This window comes from Medicago sativa, chromosome 6 (assembly GCF_051527215.1).
Source record: "Medicago sativa cultivar Bolivia chromosome 6, Bolivia_mono, whole genome shotgun sequence".
NCBI classification, from domain to species: Eukaryota; Viridiplantae; Streptophyta; class Magnoliopsida; order Fabales; family Fabaceae; genus Medicago; species Medicago sativa.
This window is the reverse complement of record NC_140754.1, coordinates 93,993,482-94,014,701: the sequence shown is the minus strand read 5'-3', so window position 1 is coordinate 94,014,701 and position 21,220 is coordinate 93,993,482. Positions and strand designations below refer to the sequence as shown.

General features: G+C 32.1%; 2 protein-coding genes across 2 annotated transcripts; one reads left to right on the top strand and one right to left on the bottom strand.

The window, feature by feature from the left end:
• Window positions 1–772: 772 nt before the first annotated feature.
• LOC146918371 (uncharacterized) lies at window positions 773–4,770 on the bottom strand. Its single transcript, XM_085722043.1, has 4 exons — window positions 4,538–4,770; window positions 2,363–2,739; window positions 2,097–2,264; window positions 773–1,442 (listed from the first exon to the last, which is right to left on the bottom strand). The coding sequence occupies exons 1-4, from the start codon at window positions 4,685–4,687 to the stop codon at window positions 881–883; spliced, it is 1,257 nt and encodes a 418-aa protein (XP_085578169.1). The 5' UTR covers window positions 4,688–4,770; the 3' UTR covers window positions 773–880.
• A 10,617-nt stretch (window positions 4,771–15,387) lies between these two features.
• On the top strand, window positions 15,388–17,053 carry LOC146918370 (uncharacterized). The gene is made up of 6 exons (XM_085720029.1): window positions 15,388–15,578; window positions 15,680–15,763; window positions 15,876–15,983; window positions 16,186–16,290; window positions 16,418–16,498; window positions 16,587–17,053. The coding sequence occupies exons 1-6, from the start codon at window positions 15,453–15,455 to the stop codon at window positions 16,800–16,802; spliced, it is 720 nt and encodes a 239-aa protein (XP_085576155.1). The 5' UTR covers window positions 15,388–15,452; the 3' UTR covers window positions 16,803–17,053.
• Window positions 17,054–21,220: the final 4,167 nt, after the last annotated feature.

Below are 21,220 nucleotides of genomic sequence, written 5' to 3'. Positions count from 1 at the left end.
CCAATCAGATCACATGAAAATAATGACGAATATCCTTCCAAAACAAATGAAAACCACCACATTGTAAGGCATGTAAGTGAACATTTGATGGTTGAACACATAAACTCTTTAACCAATGTTGTCGCGACCTTGTTTTTACCTGCGGTAGCAAGCCTTTCAGAGGCGTTTTTCCTATCACAACCATGCTATTTAAAATGTTTGTTGGGCTAGTTGGGGGTAATAGTAGTGGCTTGGCCTTGGGTGTGGGGGTAACCTTTGCGGGTGGGGAGTGGCATGGGTGTTGGTCTTGTTATGTGCAACAACATGATGGTGTGACTAGGTTATCTTTGCTTGTTTTTTGTTGTTTGGATTTTGGTGGATAAGGGACCGTTTGCTTGATTTGGGTGTGTTTTTGGTTTTTTTTATGTTCCGGTTATGTACGGTACCCTATGTGTTTTCTATGTTCGTTGTGTTGCAATTGTGTGCGTTTTGAATGGGTTCACCTTAAATAATTTATTGTTTAAAAAAAACGAAACTTTGAGAGGCACAAATTTGTTCCAAATGAAGCGTGAATGAGAATCACACTTCTAGAGCACACTTTGATTTACAAGTCTTCTGATTAAAACAAATAAAGGGATAGAAATTGATGTCAAAGTTTATTTGTCACCTTGATATCAATTTATCCTATAACACACACACACCACAATTCATATCATATCGATTATTTTTCCAGTTAAATATTGAAATAAAATGAAAATATCAAATTACCAACACACACACACAACAATGACAATGAGACAAAGTACCTTTATTAAAATAAGAAATACTAACTTAAAGCAATGAAATTGTTTCATTGCAAAGTAAAGTTGCAAATAAAAGACACTATTAAGTGGCCTAAATATCATTCATTACTAGGACTGTCGTTGGCTTCATGATTAATTGGTGCAGCACCTTCAAAAGGAAACATTCTAGCAGCAGCAATATTGTACCCATTAAGTCGAAGAAAATCATGAAGTTCTGGTAGTGGTGGAGATATTTGAAATCCACCAATACTGGGAACAGCTTGAGAGGCAGCAATTGAAGGAGCAGCATAACAATCTCGAAAATGTTGTCCATTAATATATCCATAAGGCATCATCATGGTATTATTGACCATGTTCAAGAAAGGATTATTATTAGGCCAAGTACAGTTCTTACCATAAGATTCATAACTTTCAGAGTGGTGAGGAGGTGTGAAAGGTTGGGTCATAGGCAATGCAAAAGGTGGCGATGCAATGCTAGCATTCCTACGTGCTACTGTTGTCAGTGTAGTACTTGACTTTGTTGGATTTTTTTTTGTTATGATAGGGAATCCGTGATTATGTTTGCCTTCATATGAAACAATTACATATTTCGGATTTTGTGCATCCCTTTCCACCTGTTTTCTCACATTACAGGTTTTTGTTGTACACCTGTAGTATCCCCTATAATGCATACAATATTAATTAATCATGCTTCAAAACATATTTATGTATATGCTACATGGTACAAATACCTTAATTCCAATGAACAATATTTACATCATGATAAGAAACTATATATATACTAAAACATGTGTGTGCACAAATAAAGTATAGTGAAAACTACTTATAATTAAATAATAAATTTTGGTGAAAAATCGATAATTAAGGGACATATATACGTGTATGTCCCCACAAATTTAATATCAAATTGCATGTAATCTTTACGATAAATCACTTTTAGCAGGGGTCAATTGTTGATCAATACCTTAAAATCATCTCAAAGTATAATGATGATTGATGTTAGCTCTTAAAAGTAGAAGTTCAATATTTTTCTAGTTGTCACATTTGAGACAATAAACGGAATGATAATATATATAAATTTATGTCACTGTCTTGGCTATGAAAACAATGAGAACTATAAACTTCTAATTATAAAGAACGGGGGCGTCAGTAGTTGTTGGTGTTTTAGAAAAAGTTTAAGCACTAGTCCATGATGTCTTGAATCATATATTCCTCTTTCATATATACACCAAGGCAAATAATGCATTAAAAAGAAAAACATTTATAAATATACACATACTTGCATTGACACCAGGGAAAAAGGTAAATGATTACCTAGGGTATTTAGCATTTCCTTTGATCTCCTTGCGTCCATACTTATGCCAACGATAACCATCATTCACTTTGTCTTCATTGATTTCAATTCTGAACACTACTTTTGGCGCAACATTTATCATGGTGCAAGGGAGTTTATAGTGTTCAGAGAAGTCAATTTTCCTCTTCCTGCATTGCATAATAATTAGGAAATGAAAAAACAAAAAAAGTTAGCCATTTTTTGTTTGAAACAAATATATATTTACAGTATCGAATAATTATAAAACCTTTGTGAAGAAGATCCACTAGCACTAGTATCATTATGTTGAAGCAACATCATTCCTTCAATGGAACTTGCTTCAACACCAATAGTTGTATTTGTAACTTGTTGTTCATCTAAGGATACCGTTTTTGCTTCATCAGCTGCAACAACTTCTTGGGTAGGTGCATCTTCACGATAATTCATTGGCATCTTTCCTTTCCTAGCCTTTAGAATTTCAGCGTTTAGCGTAATTGCATTACTTTGCACATGGACTTGTTCTTTTTCTGCACCATGTCCTTGATCAAGTGTTGTTGGGAAGGAAATATTTGAAATTGGATGTTGAACTTCATCTTGGAGTTCTACACCTCCTCCCGTTGCCATGTGGAAACCATCAACAACAGCCTAATGGATTCAATCGAATTACACGTATGTGAATTTTTAGTGAATCATAAGTAATTAGTTCATAAGCTTTCACATAATAATGAGAATTTGAATGATATATATATCATCAATGTGAATTAATTTTATATTGAATCTAATAAAAAAATCATTTGATGATGGTGTAAAAATATTTACACTAGCAATATATGCCCATGAAACTATAATTTATACTACATATAAAAAGAATACATGGTTTTTTGCTGACTTTTCACTTTCACTATACCCTTCAATAAATTTACCTATAAAAATGTTACATTGTTTTTGGTCATATTTGTTGTGTTGTTGGTGTAATTGAAAAAGGTAAGTATATGAAAGTGCACTTGTAAAAAAAATATATAAAAGTGCAAAATATATACTCCGCATAAGAAGAAAGATAAGAGTTTATATTATATTTGCTATACTATTGGTGTGATTGAAAAAGATAAGCATAGATTGTTACAATATCAAAGTGCAAAATATACATTCATATAATTTTAATCTAATAATAACAAAACAACAGCAGCAACAACAACAACAACAATAATAATAATAATAATAATAATAATAATAATAATAATAATAATAATAATAATAATAATAATAAGTGTTCGTCTGAACGCTAGTAATAATAATAATAATAATAATAATAATAATAATAATAAAAACTAGAGTAAATTACACTCTCCTCCCCTCAAAGATGCTTGAATTACAGTCCCCTCCCCTCTTATGTTAAAATATACACTCCACTCCCCTCTTATTCAAAACATATTAGATAAATTTTCACTCCCCTCCCCTAAGAGAAGCTTGAATTACATTATCCTCCCCTCTTATGTTAAAATATACACTTTACTCTCTCAATATTTTTTTTATTTCTAATAATTTAGCAAAAAAATAATAATTTAACACACTTCGAAAAAAAAAGTATTGCGGGTCTATTTTAATATAATAAAAAATTGAATACATATTTTTCGCTATTTTTTATTCACAGTTTCATTAACATGAAGTTTGAAATCCTATTATAAAATATAAAACAACCCAAAACAAAATTGAAATATATGAAAAATTACTAAAGACAATAAAGCATGGTTATTTAAAAGTTAATTTTATACTCTAAATTATAAAAACAATAGCAAAATATTTAAATTTAATTATCATTGACATTTAAGTTATAAAGAAATAAATTAATTTTTCTTAAATGATGGTTCAAAATTAATATATATCATAAAAATATTTATTTATGTTAAAATAGATTAATGTGTAGTGCATATTTAATTATTAAGGGAGGGGGTTGTAATTCAAGCATCTTATAAGGGAGGGGAATATAAATTTTACTTTTCAAGGGAGGGGAGTGTATATTTTAACATAAGAGGGGAGGGGAGTGTAACTCAAGCTTCCTTGAAGGGAGGGGAGTCTAATTTACTCTAAAAACTATTATTATATAATACATGTTGGATTGAATCGAAGGCCTAATTAGGAATCCGTTTGTCATGTTTAAATATTTCAAGTTATATATTGTATTAATGCTAAAATGAAACAAAATTTCCTATTGAAAAATAATGGTGCGTTGCATAGAGTAATTTTAATAATCACATAAGCGAGGTGGTAGAAAATGATGTAAATTTGGATTAGTTTATAATGGACAATAATTGATGAGAATATATGTATCGATTTGATGTAAATAATGAAAAGTGTCATTTTAAGATTCTCTTAATATATAATTTATAAATGCATGATCTTGATCATTTTTTGTTGCATTGGAGCAGAGGAAAAATATATATACCTGAGAATAATCGGGAGAAGGACAAACCTCATTTAAATCGATCAAGTACTTTTTCTCCCTCCTTATTGCCGAGCAATCAACTCCAGAATTTAGTACTTGGTTTCCCTTGTTGTTGTTGTTGTTGTTGTCGTCGTCCATGGTATGAGACATATAGGTGTGTGGGGAAAATGAAAAGACTAGACTTTTGCTATTGACGAGTTTAGTTTCTCTTGTGTAGAGAGCTAAAATCAATAAACTTGGTCTTAATCGGAAGGTGAGTGATGAAAATGGACTCAATGGCAAGGGTTTTTATAGAGAGAAAAAAAGAGGATGACGCAGAACAACCGTATCATAGAGTAACAACTGTGTATAAGGTGCCACGTCATATTAACTCGAGGGTTGATAGGAAATTTTAGTAAATATTAAGAATTTAATTTTGATACAATGTTGGTGTAAAAATTAAAAAAATTGGTAAATCATAAATCTTAGGTATGCCTTTAAAAGTAATTATGATTAAAATTTAAAGTCACACATTTTTAATAATTTGACGGTTATGATTGGTTGACCGTGTAAATTTTTTACATTGATAATGTTTATAAATTAAATTCAACAATTAATTCTATGGTTAATTAAGTTTTTAGTCCCTATAAATATTCACAGTTTTGTTTTTAGTCCCTACAAAATAAAATCACACTTTTTAGTCCCTGTGACATTTTCCTTAAGCATTTTAGGGATCAAAAATGTTGATGGAAATTTTTTATAGGGACTAAAAGTACTGACGGAAAATTTTATAGGGACTAAAAACACTAACGGGAAAATTTTGTAGGGACTAAAAAGTGTGAATTATTTTTATAAGGACAAATAACAAAACTGCAGATATTTATAGCGACATTGGTTGACGGTTATGATTTGTTGGAAATTGCACAAAAAAGTCAGCGACTTTTATAATAAAAAAATACTTTATCATACTCGTTTTATTAATTATTTAGATGTAATTCATGAGTCAACCATCAAATTTATATAAAATCAATATAAGTTAAGACGTATTTAAAATTATTTAACCAATACAATAAAGTGCATTGAGAAAAAGGTTTATGGCTTTTATTATAGGCAAGAAAAAATATTAAAATCAATGCAATTATCGAATGTTTGTAATTTTTTGAATGTTTCATCAAAAGGTAAAATATATCTTACAATTGTTTCAGTTAGATATTTGTAACAAGTTAGTCTTTTAAGGGTTTTTAACAAGTTTCTCCTTTGTTTTGTAAAAGTATATGTTGTTAGCCTTTTAAACAAATTATGTTTTTGTTCACTCCCCTTACTGATCAAATTGTTTGGTATGAATATCAAGATGACAATCTCACTTTTAAAGATGCTTCTGCCAACACTACATTTGCAGGCCAACATGTTTCTTGGAGTAAAATGATTTAGAAATATTATATCCCTCAATATAAATATTTCCCTGTTTGGAGATATCTCCATAATAAGGTCCCTATTGATGACCAATTTAGAAATTTTGGTTGTTGTATTGTTTCCATTTGCAGTCTTTATGAAATGGCCGATGTGTCTACTTCACATTTTTTTTTTATGTATTGTGATTTTGCTATGAAAGTTTGGATGATAAGCCTATGAATTAGCTATTTTTCTAATACAATTTTGTTTAATAATTAAATATTTTTATTTGTATTTTACTACTTTTTCTTTGTTTTCCCTTTCTTAGGTCAAGAATAAGAGAATATGAAGAAAGTGAATGTATATGATGCATTTGATAAAGTCTTAACGATAAATGAACAATTGATGGAAGTTGCAGAGCAAGTTAAGGCAATATGATTTGAAAAGTTAAGGAATGAGTCATTACAATAGTAGCCAAAACCCCATTGTATGTAGCTAGACGTTGGAAGATGAATACGTGAGAAACATTGAAAACGGAAGACCTCACGCCCCCACCCCCATAAGGATGAACATGGTTGTGTCAACGATGAATCTTAACACAATGTCAATTACGCTTTGATTGATTTGAAGGGTCTGCTGCAATATTCGAGCTTAAGGCCTTGTTGGGCATTGGAGGCATAGTCTACAGTCTTTATAAACCCATCTTTTTAGCACTTTGACCATCTCTCATTACTCATTTTACCCTCATAGCTTTAACCATCCTCTCTAATTGTTTATGTCAACAATAAGAAATGGTGAGTAAACTCTCCGTAACTTGGGATTGTGGACAGAAATCACAATGATATACTTTTTCTCGTTGCTATGATTTTAAGAGGTTCTAATTTTATCTTAGCAGCTCAGCAGTTTATATATGAATTGTAGATATGATTGTTTGATCTTTAGTTACAATAGTTTATCTCTTTTTTAGATTCTTAATTTTTCGTAACAACACAGAGACGTGGGATTGATATTTTCATCTTTGATGAAAACCACAGTCCTAAGATACTTCTATAATATTGTTAAAATCCTTACCAACAAAAATCAATCCATTCCAAAAATGAAATATTTTTAGCTAATCGACTTGGAGAAAGACATCGGTAATCAACTATAGTCCTTGCAGTATCAATACTTTTTATTACGTGATAAAATTTGTGCACTTGTGGCCTATCATTGGACTTGGCTTTCATATATGCTTCATCATAGGCTCACTTTTACATCTATTCATGATGCGTTTCAGAAGTCTACTTGATCTAATAGTACCCGAGTCAAAAATATTGCAATTTCCTCCGTTATTTTTTTCTAGTAACGCTGCTTGGTTTTCTAGGAATCAAGCTAGATTTCAAAATAAGAGGGTAAATTTTAAGAAAATTTGCTTTTCTATGGTGTCTTTTGTGCATATGGAATGAATTTTATCCAAGGGTTTCATGTCTAACTCTATATCTAATTTTAAAGCTTTGAAAGCTTTTTATATTGTTGACAATTGAGGACATGTCATCTTACGTTATTCTTAACATGTTTTAAGTCATTTACATTTTCAGTAGGTTTTAGCAGCAAAAAGGATGAGTATAAGAACGATTGCCCATGATTTCGGGATTTTTGTAATGTTTTCTATATTTGAGTCTGTAATTATAGTTTTCCCGATACATATCAATTTTAGGGGGGTTTTGAAGTAATTCATGAAGAAATCATGCAAATCGGAAAATCAAGAACATCTGAATATTTGTCAAGACTTTGGGAAGACCAAGAATGAAGATTCAAGATGCCTCATGGGACTTTACAGTGGGAGGAATTCCGTCCCCAGATCCCGAGGCAAGTTATTTGAAGATGAACACCTAAAACGATAGAAAATCGGAGAAACTAGGCCCGGACAATATCACCATGCGCCTAGGGCATACACCATGCGTCTAGGGCATGGTAAAAGCAACACGTGCACTTAGGGCATAGCCATGTGCCTAGGGCATGGTGTATGCGCTCGTGCATCCAAAATGCGCGGGGTGCAAACGTCTTTTTCCTGATTTTTTATGGGTAAAGCCCGCATTTTTAGTCCAAACCTAGTTAGAAACTCTTACTATAAATACCAGCCTTCCTCATTCAGAATTTCCCGTTCAGAATTGTGGCAGTTCAAGAGGAAGGCAATTCTAGAGCTTCAGAGGAGTTTCTATCTTCTTCTTGATTTTCTAGGGTATGTTTTTATCTTTAGTAATTTGTTTTAAGTTACCATGTGTAACTAATTCTTTTTAGGTTAGAGTTCTAAGATGAACCTCTATTTATTTTTGTTTGATATTTATTTAATTTAATGTCGTTTATATTTTATTTATTTTTTGTTCGCTATTAAGTTTTATTAGGAATTTAGTTTAATTATGTAGTAGCGCAACCCTAGATTAGATACTTAGGTTGTGACAGGGCCTAATATTGATATTACTATCCTGATGCTTATATCTTGATATTTATATCTTGCTATTAATATATATATATATATATATATATATATATATATATATATATATATATATCTGTCTAGGTAGTAATTAGTTATAGCTAGCGAAAGATCCCGAAAGCGAGTTGACCATAGTAGTAAGTACTTAAGAGGTGACATTACAGATATTGAGTAAAATCTGATGAACCTAGGAGGTAACTAGTTGTTAATTAAGGAAACAAGTGTCTGCTTGAAGGAAATAAGTCGTAGCCTAGTAAAACCATTCTCTTAAACCCCTGGTAAGGTAGGCGCTGATAGGGATGCCCGTTTGTAGAACTACTAAGAGCGAGAGAGAGTGTGATGTGAGTGTTCTAAGATTCATAGATGGATAGAACTACAAGAACATTGGCCAGTACCACACTAATAATCCTTACGAAGGTGGAGGAATATTATAGGATTAATAACCATATGTCGTAACGCGCATATAACCTTAGTGTGACCATTATGCCTTTGGAAATCTTGGAAAGTCAATTTAAGTCTATGCTTTCAATTGCTTTTTAAGATGGTAAGACTCCACACGTAAGGATCACCGTGTGACGAACAGGTGCAACCAAACATTGGAGGGATAGATTTATTCGACTGAGAGAGTATAGACCCCACAAGTAAGGATCACCGTGTGATCAGCAGGTACAACTTGACGACCGATTAGGTAAGTAATGTCCCAACGACCTCATAACTTGTATAGTCTACCTAAGATAAATAAAAGTGGCATTACTGTTATTTATTATCCAACAATTAAATTGGGAGGATTCGAATAATCTCAACCGCTACTTAACTTTCTGCAACCAAAACATGTAACTTGCTTTGTTGCAAACAGATAAAAATTGCAAATCTCTAACCCTTTAACTCTTTTATTTTATCGTCAAACTTAAAATAAGTAACGCGGATTGTTTCGACGAAACGAAAATCCTTATGGATATGATACTCTACTTATCACTTTATTACTTGGTAAACAATTTGGTACACTTGCCTAATCTGCACATCAAGTTTTTGACGCCGTTGCTGGAAATTGTTGATATTCTTTACTAAATAATTCAAATTACTTATCCGTAACTACTATTTATATAAAAAAAGGGTATAGTAAGCATAATAATTATAACTATAATTATTATTATTTACAGTTACTTCTAGAATAGTGCTGCTTGGGTATTTTTGTTTATGATTGTTTCAGGGAATGAATAATGGATCATTTTTCAAACCAGTTCAGTCATTACAACAAAACCTATCCCATGGAGTATCATGAGCCTGATTTTGACTTCTGAGATTATGAGAAAGCCACGTATGATTTGATGAATGAAGCCATGCAGAATGTATTAGCTGAATTACATAAACAAGTCGAGGCTTTCGTTAACATCATTAGAGAAGGAGAGGAGGAATATGTTGCTTTAATTGATCTTTGGGCTGAAGAGATTTTTCAAGCCCGTGTTCGTTGCAGGGAATTCGCTAAGAAAGTACATGGTGAAACTTTTCAAGATTATCACTTGAAGAAGATCCTAATGACACCACCTCTTGGACAATAGGACAGGAGCAGGATAAAAAAGAAAATACCCCATACAAATCCTCCCCTAAGACTGTAGTACAAGATGTTGGGGGGTACATTCTCACAAAAGTCAAGAAAGGAGAGCTCTATGACCACTTGCTAGAAACTTATCTTAAGAAGGAAGAAGCGCTAGGAGTGCAACCAACACTTCAAGCCCAGTTCGAAGAGAAGCCGAATACCCCAATGTTCGAGCCTCTTGTAGACAAAGATTCCATTTTAAAAATGAGCAGATGACAAATCCTTGATGAAAGTGAGAACCCTTGCAAACTCCCTGACTTCATCAAGTTGTCATATCCCCATAAGTTAAAGAGAAAAGAACTTACTACATTTACTGGAAGATGTAAGGCAATATTTCAAGGGCGGTTACCTCTAAAGAAGAAGGACCCTGGAAGTTTCGATTCTATTGGGAAGCTGTCCATAAAAGAAGCTCAGTGTAGTCTAGGTGAAGGCATAAACTCGATTCTAACATGGCTGTTAGGAAAGCTCAAAAGTATCCAGGCACAACCATCGACTGTCAATCTAACACTTGCAGAAAGATCAATCAAAAATTCAGATGGAGTGATGAACAACGTAGTAGTGCACAAGAAGAAAAGTCTTCATCAAACTCTATGACATCAGAGACTCAAAACAAGACTCACTTTGTAATAAATCAGTTCACAGTGTAAAGTGTTAAGTTAGTGTGCTATTAAGTTGTGAAACAATTTGTTAGTTAGTTATTCATCTAATAAACTTGTGTGACTTTGCTAATATGTACCTATATTGGTATAAAACGGTATGTGATACAATTTCAAATTTAATTGTTGACATTCATTGTTTTTTATGTTATTTGTACGTATATAAAAGCCTCATTTTAATTTTTTTCATCAATTTTTTATGTTATATAAAAGTCTCATTTTAATTTTTTTCATCAATCTTCGAATACTAATGTAGTATCAACAATAAGTATTTTAATTATAAAAATATAATTAAAATACTGATTTTGTATTTTTTTTTAATTCTAACAAAAAAAAAACAAGTGTTTTAATTTATAAGCTTTTTATATTTTTTTAGGTGAGACGTTGCCCACCCGAGCCCATAAAGGGCTCTGCCACTGACCATAACTATTGTTGAACATCAATATCACACAAGTCTCTATGAATAACTTATTTAAGAAGCTTATAATTTATTTTTCAAACGCTATTTCAAATAACATTTGAGTCTATAACATATAGCTTATCATTTTTTATTCCATTTTTACCCTTATTATTTGATCTAAATTCCATTTTTATCCTTTATAATTTATTATAATTTAAATAATAGATATAATTTTGTTATAAATATCCATTGCTTTCCTTTGTTTTTTTTATAGAATATATATATATATATATATATATATATATTCATAAATTACATTATTTTATTTTTTTTATAAAATGACAGGTTTGAATATATATTCTTCGGTGTATTTATATCTCTTAAATTACGTTATATCAGTTGCTCTTTATATTTTAATAATAATACATTAAATATATATTAAATTAATAATATTAAATTATAAACACTTAATTATAAATTTTACTATGAATTAAGAATGTTTTTTGTTGTTGTCGTTTTACATTTATAAGTTAGTTGTACCGTTAATTTTATCGAATACTTCAACTAGTTTATTAACTATAAGTCATCAACCATCATATATCTGCTATAAGCCTATTACTTATAAGCTACCAGTCATCAACCATCAACTAAAAACTATCAGATATCAACTAACTTATCAGCTATATGTTATTTTAACAAATAGAGCGGCTAAAAGAATTTTTAAAAAAATGTTAAATGCTTGTAGGCTGTTTTGAAGGGAGCACGGAAAAGTTTTTTTTTTTTTTTTTTTTTTTTTTAGGGTTGGGGAGTACCGAAAAGTTGATTTTCACAACTTTTTCTCCGGCTCCTTATTTATCATTTTTTTAATAAAAAAAGTCATTAAATATTATTATTTATAGTAGAACTTTTTTTAGCGTTAACCCCCTGACTCTTAGGATATGGGGGCTTGATAAATCGAAGTTCGACCGTGAAGTAAAGATAGTCTGATCAAAAATTATTCCACTTAAGAATCGAACTAAAATTCTTCTAAACAGTTCGTCATTGATGAAGTTATTCGAGCTCAATTGCTTAGCTATTTTATAGTAGAGCTTATTTTTTTTTTTTTGGTGGCCGGGGTTCGAACCCCAGACCGGGATTCGAACCCCGGACCGGGATTCGAACCCCGAACCTTACATATATTATGTATTATCCTTACCAACTGAGATAAGTTCACGTGGACATAGTAGAGCTTTATTAACAAGGACTTATCATTTATCAAATATCCTAAAAAACTGATGGTATTTTAGCAATATACATCATACTTTTCGACAAACATTATACTCATTTTGTTATTATTTAATAAAATAATAATGAGGCTTATCATTTATTTATACATGTTGAGTAAAAAATCATTTTGGATGTAAATTGAGTATCGTTCGTAATGCGGAGATTAAATTCTTGAGCCTGTAGAATCGAAATGGACGAAACTTTTGAATTTTAACGTTGTTGCATAGTTATTTGGTTAAGATAGAAGAGACTCGTATAAAAAAATTATTTTTTTTAACAAACCATTTATTTACCTATAACAATAACATTTATTTGGTTAAGAACAATATTGAGATTAAATAACTGCATGAGTACCAAAAAAATAAAAAATAACTGCATAGAATGTTTTAATACAAGTGGACATGTCACATCAGATGTATATTTATAAATAAAATAAAAAATAACTGCATAGAATGTTTTAATACAAGTGGACATGTCACATCAGATGTATATTTATAAATAGCAGTTAGAAAATAAGTTTCGCTGCGAAATTCTTAAGTTAAAAAAGGTTGGTTACCGAAACGACTCTCAAATAGTCAAATATCAGTCATTATTTTTTTTTTGAAGTAAAATATCAGTCATTATTGTGCAGCTGCAGTAACTGATATTTTAGAAACTGAATCTTCAGTTTTTGGCCAGAATTAACTAGTACTGCAGTCCCTTTGTAACTACAAACTCATTAGAACATTGTTTCATGAGTGTTTCTTCAATATTATCCAAATTATTCACACGTTCTCTTCGATATTATCCATTTTGGTTGACCTAGTGGTATTGACTTGGAAACTGAGAGTGTACTTTTCCTCAAGCTTTTAGGTTCAATTCTCTTTGATACCAATTTAGGTGGATTAATTTACCTTCTTAAAAAAAAAAATTAGATACTATTTCTAACATCGGTATTAAAGCCAGTTGTCGGTAGCTGAGTTCTGATCTTACAATAGACCTCTTTCAATTATTTCACGAAGAAGTCTCTCTGCCTTATCATTTTCATCTTTATCAAACTGAGAACATATAATTATTTCATAAGTCACGACATTGGGATTGCATTGTCCTTCATTTTTGCCAGCATGGACAAAGCTTCATCAAACAAACTCTTATTACAAGACCCTTGGATCATAAAGATATATGCATATATACATTCAGATTGTAGCCTTTGACCAAAAGATCTTCAAAAACATTTTGTGCATCCTTTAGTCTTCCAACTTTACACAATCCGATGATAAGAATATTGTATGAGCACATACTTGGTTGAATATCTTGGTCTTTAAGTTTTGTTAATAATGCAATTGCATGGTTAACATGCTGGTTTTTGCATAAAACATCTAATATACTCCATCCGGTCACTATTATAAGCAAAAGTTCACTTTTTAGATTCATCCAATAAATGATGTATGTAGTCTAAATATAGACCACATACATCATTGAGCCAATAATTAAGAGAATATATGTTTGAAACTCTTAAATTATATACAGAAAACATTAAACCACTGTAAGCATTGATTGTCACACCTTAATATTGAGGCTGTGTTAGGAGTCCCACATCGAGTATATCAAAGTGCTTGATGTGGTACTTAAGCCTTGAGGTTCTCCCACATATTGGACTAGTCTTTTGGGTTGGGCTCTCCTCATGGACTTAAGTCCTAACAGACTGGTCCTAAAATACCACATCATTTAACCACATCATTTAGGCTGCTAATATTTAACCACATCATTTAGGCTGCTAATATAAGTCTTAAATCATCACCAATGTATGATCATCATATATAGTATGTGTGCATAGTCATACATTGGTGATGATCATACATTGGTGATGATGATGATCATACATATATAATATGTGTTCAAGGTTGATGTTAGATTTAGAGTAGTGCATAGTCATACATTGGTGATGATCATACATTGGTGATGATGATGATCATACATTGGTGATGATTTAAGACTTATGTATGACTATGCACTACTCTAAATCTAACATCAACCTTGAACACATACTATATATGTATGATCATCATCATCACCAATGTATGATCATCACCAATGTATGACTATGCACTACTCTAAATCTAACATCAACCTTGAACACATACTAACTTGAACGTCAAAGTGTTTGTCATGGATTACGACAAAACACGACTATCGACTAACATTTCTTCCACCAATCCCATGGTGGCGACAACCCCTTTTCCAATACACTTGGTATCGCCCCTGTAGGTCAGGATCCAGTTGATTCCAAAACCAACAATAATTGCACAACAACAAAAGTATTCTAAATCAAAATATGGACCAATTACTTTTAGAAACTTTATAGATCGTCTAACCGGAAAATCAAGCGAGCCTCGCTAAGAGAAATTAAATTAAGGATGTCCAAAGGTCGATTCATAACGGAGAAAGGACCTCAGATAGTAATACGCCTTGCAACTCAGTTTTACTTTGGCGTTGCTACTTTCGGTATGAATTGAACATTGCACATGATCCTTCATCAACTCGACGTATTTGCTTTTGTTTTATCCATATTTGCCCCTGGTGAAGACTTGTATTTTAAATTAAGTTATCTGTTTCTCAAAGGTTCAAAGCTACAAGGGAGGAACAAATGCTGCTTTTTATCTTGTTCAATGATTATTGATTCTCTGATTATATTAAATGATTTTGCAACATTCTTTAGTAGGGACCAAAGAACCGTGTCTTCTCCTCCTTTTAATAGTTTATACTTTTATATTTTTTGTATTTTTAGAAATGTATAATATATTCTTAGTGCATGGATTTGATTTAGAGGGAGGCCCACTCTTACTATATATACCTCTGTTGCCAGTTAGGGTTCGTCAATTATGATAATATCTGTTCGCCGATTTTCGTCTCCGTAGTTCATTTTTGCACTCACTCATCACAAGGTATTTTGATTTGATTTTCATTTTAATTATTCTTTTCTTCTTCAATTGTAGTTGATTATTGCGTTTGAATCTATGATTGATTTCTGGGAATAATCTTGTCGGATTTTAGGGGTTTAGGGTTTTCATTTTCTTATTCAATGCTTCTTCTCTAGTCTAGGGTTTGCGATTTTCATTCGTCTTTCATTTTACCTCTGCAGCTTAACTCTCTTCCCCAATCTTCCACAAATGACTGACGAGGAGAAATCTAAGCCAACTACTTGGGTCATCTCAGGACCCACATATAATTATGGCAAAAGGAGATCTGGGCCAAAAACCGGCAAACTTCTCATAAAAAGTGATAGAGATCACCAGGCATGATTTTTTTGATCGTTAGCTATGCTTTTTATTCAAACAATTTTTAGTTTCTTTGTCCGTTTTAGCCCTTTAATATTATTTATTTTCTATACCTGCAGAAGTTTCTTGATTCCTATTATGATGAAGTGATTGAAGACGTTCGTAGTTGCATCAATAAGCCTGATGCTGATTTAAATCACGAGGCAAGTTTTTCTCGAAGAACAATGTTTTTTATTCAAGTTTTACAGTTTTAGTTTCTTTGTTCATATTTGAGTTCTTTACTATTCATTAATTAATTATCCTCTAAACCAGCAGTTATTTATGCTGAAAACTGCGTGGTTTGGCAAGGGTCATTATAGAGATTATGTTGCCAAAAACCGTAAAGAACTTCGAAGGCTGAAAAAGCAAATTAAAAAACATGAGGTTCGTGATTTGATTTTCATTTTTTTTTTCTTCTTCTTCTCCTTCTTGTTTTCCTCTTCAATCAATTGTAGTTGATTATTGCGTTTGAATCTATGATTGATTGCTGAGAATAATGTTGTCGGATTCAGGGGTTTAGGGTTTTCATTTTCTTATCATCATTATTTTTAATTTGTGTTTTATTCTTTCATTTTTACCTCTGCAGTTTAACTGCCACATCTCAAAACCGCAAATGGCTCCACCCGGCTTCCGCCACTTCCACTTCCCTCCTGTTTGCAGTGTGATTGACGAACTTTCTGCAGAACCCAAGGCAAGTTTTTTCATGAAATGTTAACAAAGTTTATGGGGCTGAAGCAATACTTCTTATAAAAACAATCTTATTTTCTTTGTCCATATTTTGAGTTCTTTAATAATATTTATCTCTATATCACCAGCAGAAATTGAAGCCTAAAATTACTATTGCTCATATTGAAAAGCTCGTGAGAACTGCGAAGACTGTGTCTGATTTACAACCCGCGGCAAGTTCTTTAAATTTAAGTTTCATACTTTTAGTTTCTTTGTTTATATTTTGAGTTCTTTAATATTAATTAACCTCTAAACCAGCAGTTGGAGTTGTTGTATGCAGCGCGGACTGCCCTGGATGAAATTGAAAAGCAGAAAGAAGCTGATTTTAAAAGGGCTGCAGTTGAAATTAAGAAACTGAGAGTTCAAATTCAAAAGAAGATAGATGAAAAAGCTGCATCTAAGGCAGCTGAAGTTCCAAATGAAGAAGGTACATCTAAGGCAGCTGAAGTTCCAAACCAGCAGGAGAATGAAGCTTAAGATGAAAGAAATCCAAAAGCCGAAGTTCAAATAAAGGATGTTGAAGGCTGTAAATAAAATTAGGCAGTTGTGTAGAGTAAGAAAGGAAAACTGAACTATGTTATGTTTTATCCTTAAGTTGTGAGTGTTAGAGACTTGGGAAGAGCCAAGCTCGCAAATCTTGTCCATGCGTGTCTGGTTATTATCTACTGATTCCTATATAACTATCGTAATGTATCTGTAATATTATGGTTTTGACTCATTCTCCAGAATTATAGCCATCAATTTCTTATATTATAAATTGTGTGGTTCGGATTTTGGGATAAGGGAGAGAGAAAGTGAAAAATGAAAATGTAAAGGGGATGTGTGATTTTTCTTATATATACATATATATCGAAGCTGTTTGGATTATACAATCCGAACCAGTTTTCGTATTATTTTGAATTATATAATCCGAAGGGTATTTTGGGAAAATTTGCATGGCGCATGAATACTTCATAGGGTGGGAAAAGTAATAGTTCTAATATATTGAATGATCATTATTGGTTTTTGAGGGACAAGTTTCGATTTTTGGCCCATAACATTTATCTTCTTTATTAGTTTTCTTCAATTTTGCGCATTTTTATCAATTTCAACTCTCATTCATGGCTTCCTAATTCTTGGATGAAGATCAATCATCAATGTATAGGACCAAAAACACATACTGTGACTTTTACTCGTTATTTTGATTTTATCAAGGGACTTAGATCTGCTGTTGTAGGTTCCAACTAGGGCTGGCAATGAACCGAACCAACTCGAAAATAGTTCGATACTCGATTCGATAATTGGTTCGTTGAACTTGGTTCACGAACCAAATGAGTCGAACTTGAGTTGAAGATTAAGCTCGTTAAATAAATGAGTTGAACTGGAACTTAGTATGGTTCGACTCGTTTGGTTCATGAACCAGCTCGACATATATATACACCCACAATTTTTATATAATATAGTATTTATTACAAACTTCTTCTAATAATTATGCGCTTTTTTCATATAAAATATTACTAATTGGTAGTTTAATAAAAATCAACGATAATTGTAATACTAGAAAGAGGGAAAAAAGTTAATGCTTTCACAAGGCTTTTAAACAAAGTTGTGCATAAAAATTGTCCCACATCGGGGAGTTTTGCAAAAGATTAGAGAGGAGTAGTATATATATACAACCGGTGCATTACAAATACAACATATAAAACCAATAGTGGTAGTACATGCTACAGTAACGTTAGTAAATATAAAGTGCTGCTACCTTTCTAATGGTTTTGCATTATATTTTTGTTGTTTTAAAGGTTTTGTTTTTTTAGGTCAAAGACATATATTTTTGACAAAAAAAAAATTTCCAAAAAAAAAGTTTTGAAGTATGCAATTTGAGCAAATGAGGTGAACCTAACGAGTCGAACCGAGTGGTTCGTGAACTTTAAACGAGCCGAACTCGAGCTAAGAAAAAGGTTCGTTTCGAACTCGAGCCGAGTTTCGAGCCGAACCAATTCCTATCGAGTCGAGTCGAGCTCAGACAGGTTCGACTCGACTCGACTCATTTCCAGCCCTAGTTCCAACAATTCTGTATGATTTCCCGATTTTAAGAACTCTCATTAGTGTGCCTTTCTCTCTCTTTTACATTATGGCTTATAAATTGTTTTGTCCATTTGAATACTTAGTCAAATCTTAATTCTTGCAATTCCTGTCCAGGTAAAATGCAGCATTGGAAGATGGTAGATGTATTGAGATTGTGACTTAACAAATTTAACTATCTTCAAGTATGATCAATCATATGATTTTTGTTTCTTTGCTTTGTTGAGTTGCTTCCATTTTATTTGTTATTTATTTTTATTAAATTGTGCATGTATATAGAGCGATTTGAAGTGAAGAATTTACATGTGGTGGTGAGACTGTACATTCATTTTCTCCCTTGGACATGCATTTGTTCTCTCTTTTTTTCCCTAATTGCTCTATTTTCTTTTCCTTTCATGTTGTTTATTTATTGGCTTAATTACTCTTTTGGTCCCTTAAGTTATTTGTTGGTTACATTTTGGTCCCATAAGTTATTAACGTTACAATTTGGTCTCTTAAGTTACTTTTTGGTTTCGTTTTGGTCCCTTAACTATTAAAAGTTTCGTTTTGGTCCCTTAACTTATTTTTTGGTTTCGTTTTGGTCCCTTAACTTATTTTTTGGTTTCCTTTTGGTCCCTTAACTTATTTTTTGGTTTCGTTTTGGTCCCTTAACTTATTTTTTGGAGGGACCAAAACGAAACCAAAAAATAAGTTAAGGGACCAAAACGAAACCAAAAAATAAGTTAAGGGACCAAAACGAAACTTTTAATAGTTAAGGGACCAAAACGAAACCAAAAAGTAACTTAAGGGACCAAATTGTAACGTTAATAACTTATGGGACCAAAATGTAACCAACAAATAACTTAAGGGACCAAATCATTAATTAAGCCTTATTTATTTTACTTTGATCTTATTCCCCTTAGAATTGAGTGTTCAAGGGGTCTTGATTCTCAGATCTGAGACATGATTTGTTGTTGATTTGGTTTTTGATGTTGTGTCAAATAACGAGGTTTCAAAAAGTGGTGTTTGGGCTGTTTTAGGCACTGCAATTGGTGCTCTGGATATAAATATCAGGACGATTTTACTCAAGGGTGGAAAGACTACCATAGAATAAATGGGACAAGTAAAGGTGGGGTGTTTTGTTGTAATGCTATGAGAAGGAATATGTAAAAAACAAGCAAAGAACTTGGATGCTCTTGCAATTCTGCATAATTATGCAGAATTTTGTACCAGTACACGAGTTTGTGTTTTTGTTGTACTTATGCTATAGGTTATTGATAATTGCATGGAAAAGAAAATTTGAATTATAAATAATCTTGAGTTTAAACATGAAAGTTTTACATTCTCATTGACTCAAAGTGTACTAAATAATCTGTGGTTTCAGTGGTTACTCAACAACTTCTATGTTGGCTAATGCAGTCTCCAAGATGGAATATTATGCACCAACAGGAAATAATTTATATGCATTGTGCATGTTAAAATTATTACTTACATGAATTGAAAAGGTATCTCTTTATTGATATTACAAACTTGTCCTGGTTTTTCCTACACATTTTAGGCACTTACTTGACCTCCTATCAACATTTTTTCCAGGAAGCGAAAGGTTCGAGAAATTGAAGAGCAAAGGCGACCAACTGGGAATGAAATGTAGAAGATTAATGGTCAGAGTTCTAGAAAGACGTAAGTTCTGAATGATAGTACACTTTTTGGAGTTATCAACCACGGTTGGAGGGTATGTTTAGTCTGGGGACACAATAGACAAAACCACGGCAAAAACCCACGGTAGGTGAGGTGGAAGTTCCAATTTGTAGCTTCTCTAAAATCACAGAAAAATCATATTTAGACGTGAGTTTGCAACCTCAAACGCCAGACCAAACATTCAGAGTACATTACATTCAATTTGGTTCAAATGCCAGGAAATTACTGCTATGGAATGGTTTGCACTTATTAAGTTCATGTAAAAATAACTAAAATCTAATGGTTACATTTTGTCATTTTATATCAAGTCTAGTCAATGTTTTGAGTCTTATTTTTGTATTATGGACATTCATTTCGTAACTTCTTTCAGCTTTACCATTTTGTATGATAAGAATTAGTTATTACTGTTGTTGAAGGACAATTTTTACGAGCCAATAATTAAGAGAGTGTATGCTTGAAACTCTTAGATTATATACACAAACACTAAACCACCATAAGCATGTTGAATATCACACCTAAAATACGACATCATTCAGTAAGTCTTACATCTCACCAATGTATGACTATGCACTACTCTAAATCTAACATCAACCTTGAACACATACTAACTTGAGCGTCAAAGTGTTTGTCATGGATTACGACCAAACACGACTATCGAGTATCGACTAACATTTCTTCCACCAATCTGCTATTGCTCTAGATTCAATAATTTTCATAAAAATGCATTAATTTCAACCGTTCTCTTACTGTATATATATAATCACGCATTCCACTTATCAGTACTCAAAGTTCAAATGACTATTGTTCATTTTTGAATATATGAACTTTTATGAGTTGAACACAATCCCTCTTTGATTTTTTTTCTAAATCAAGTTAAAACAAAAACATCAAACTACAAAATAAGTACAACCGATTTTAGTTTCTCATCAACATTGCAAATAAAATAACCAACGACTACATGTTAGGATCCAGTTGATTCCAAAACCAACAATAATTACACTACAACAAAAGTATTCTAAATCAAAATATGGAGCAATTATTTTAGAAACTTTAAAGGTCATTTAACTGGAAAGTCAAGCGAGGCTCTCGAAGAGAAATTAAATTAAGGACGTCCAAAGGTCGATTCATAACGGAGAAAGGACCTCGGATAGTAGCAG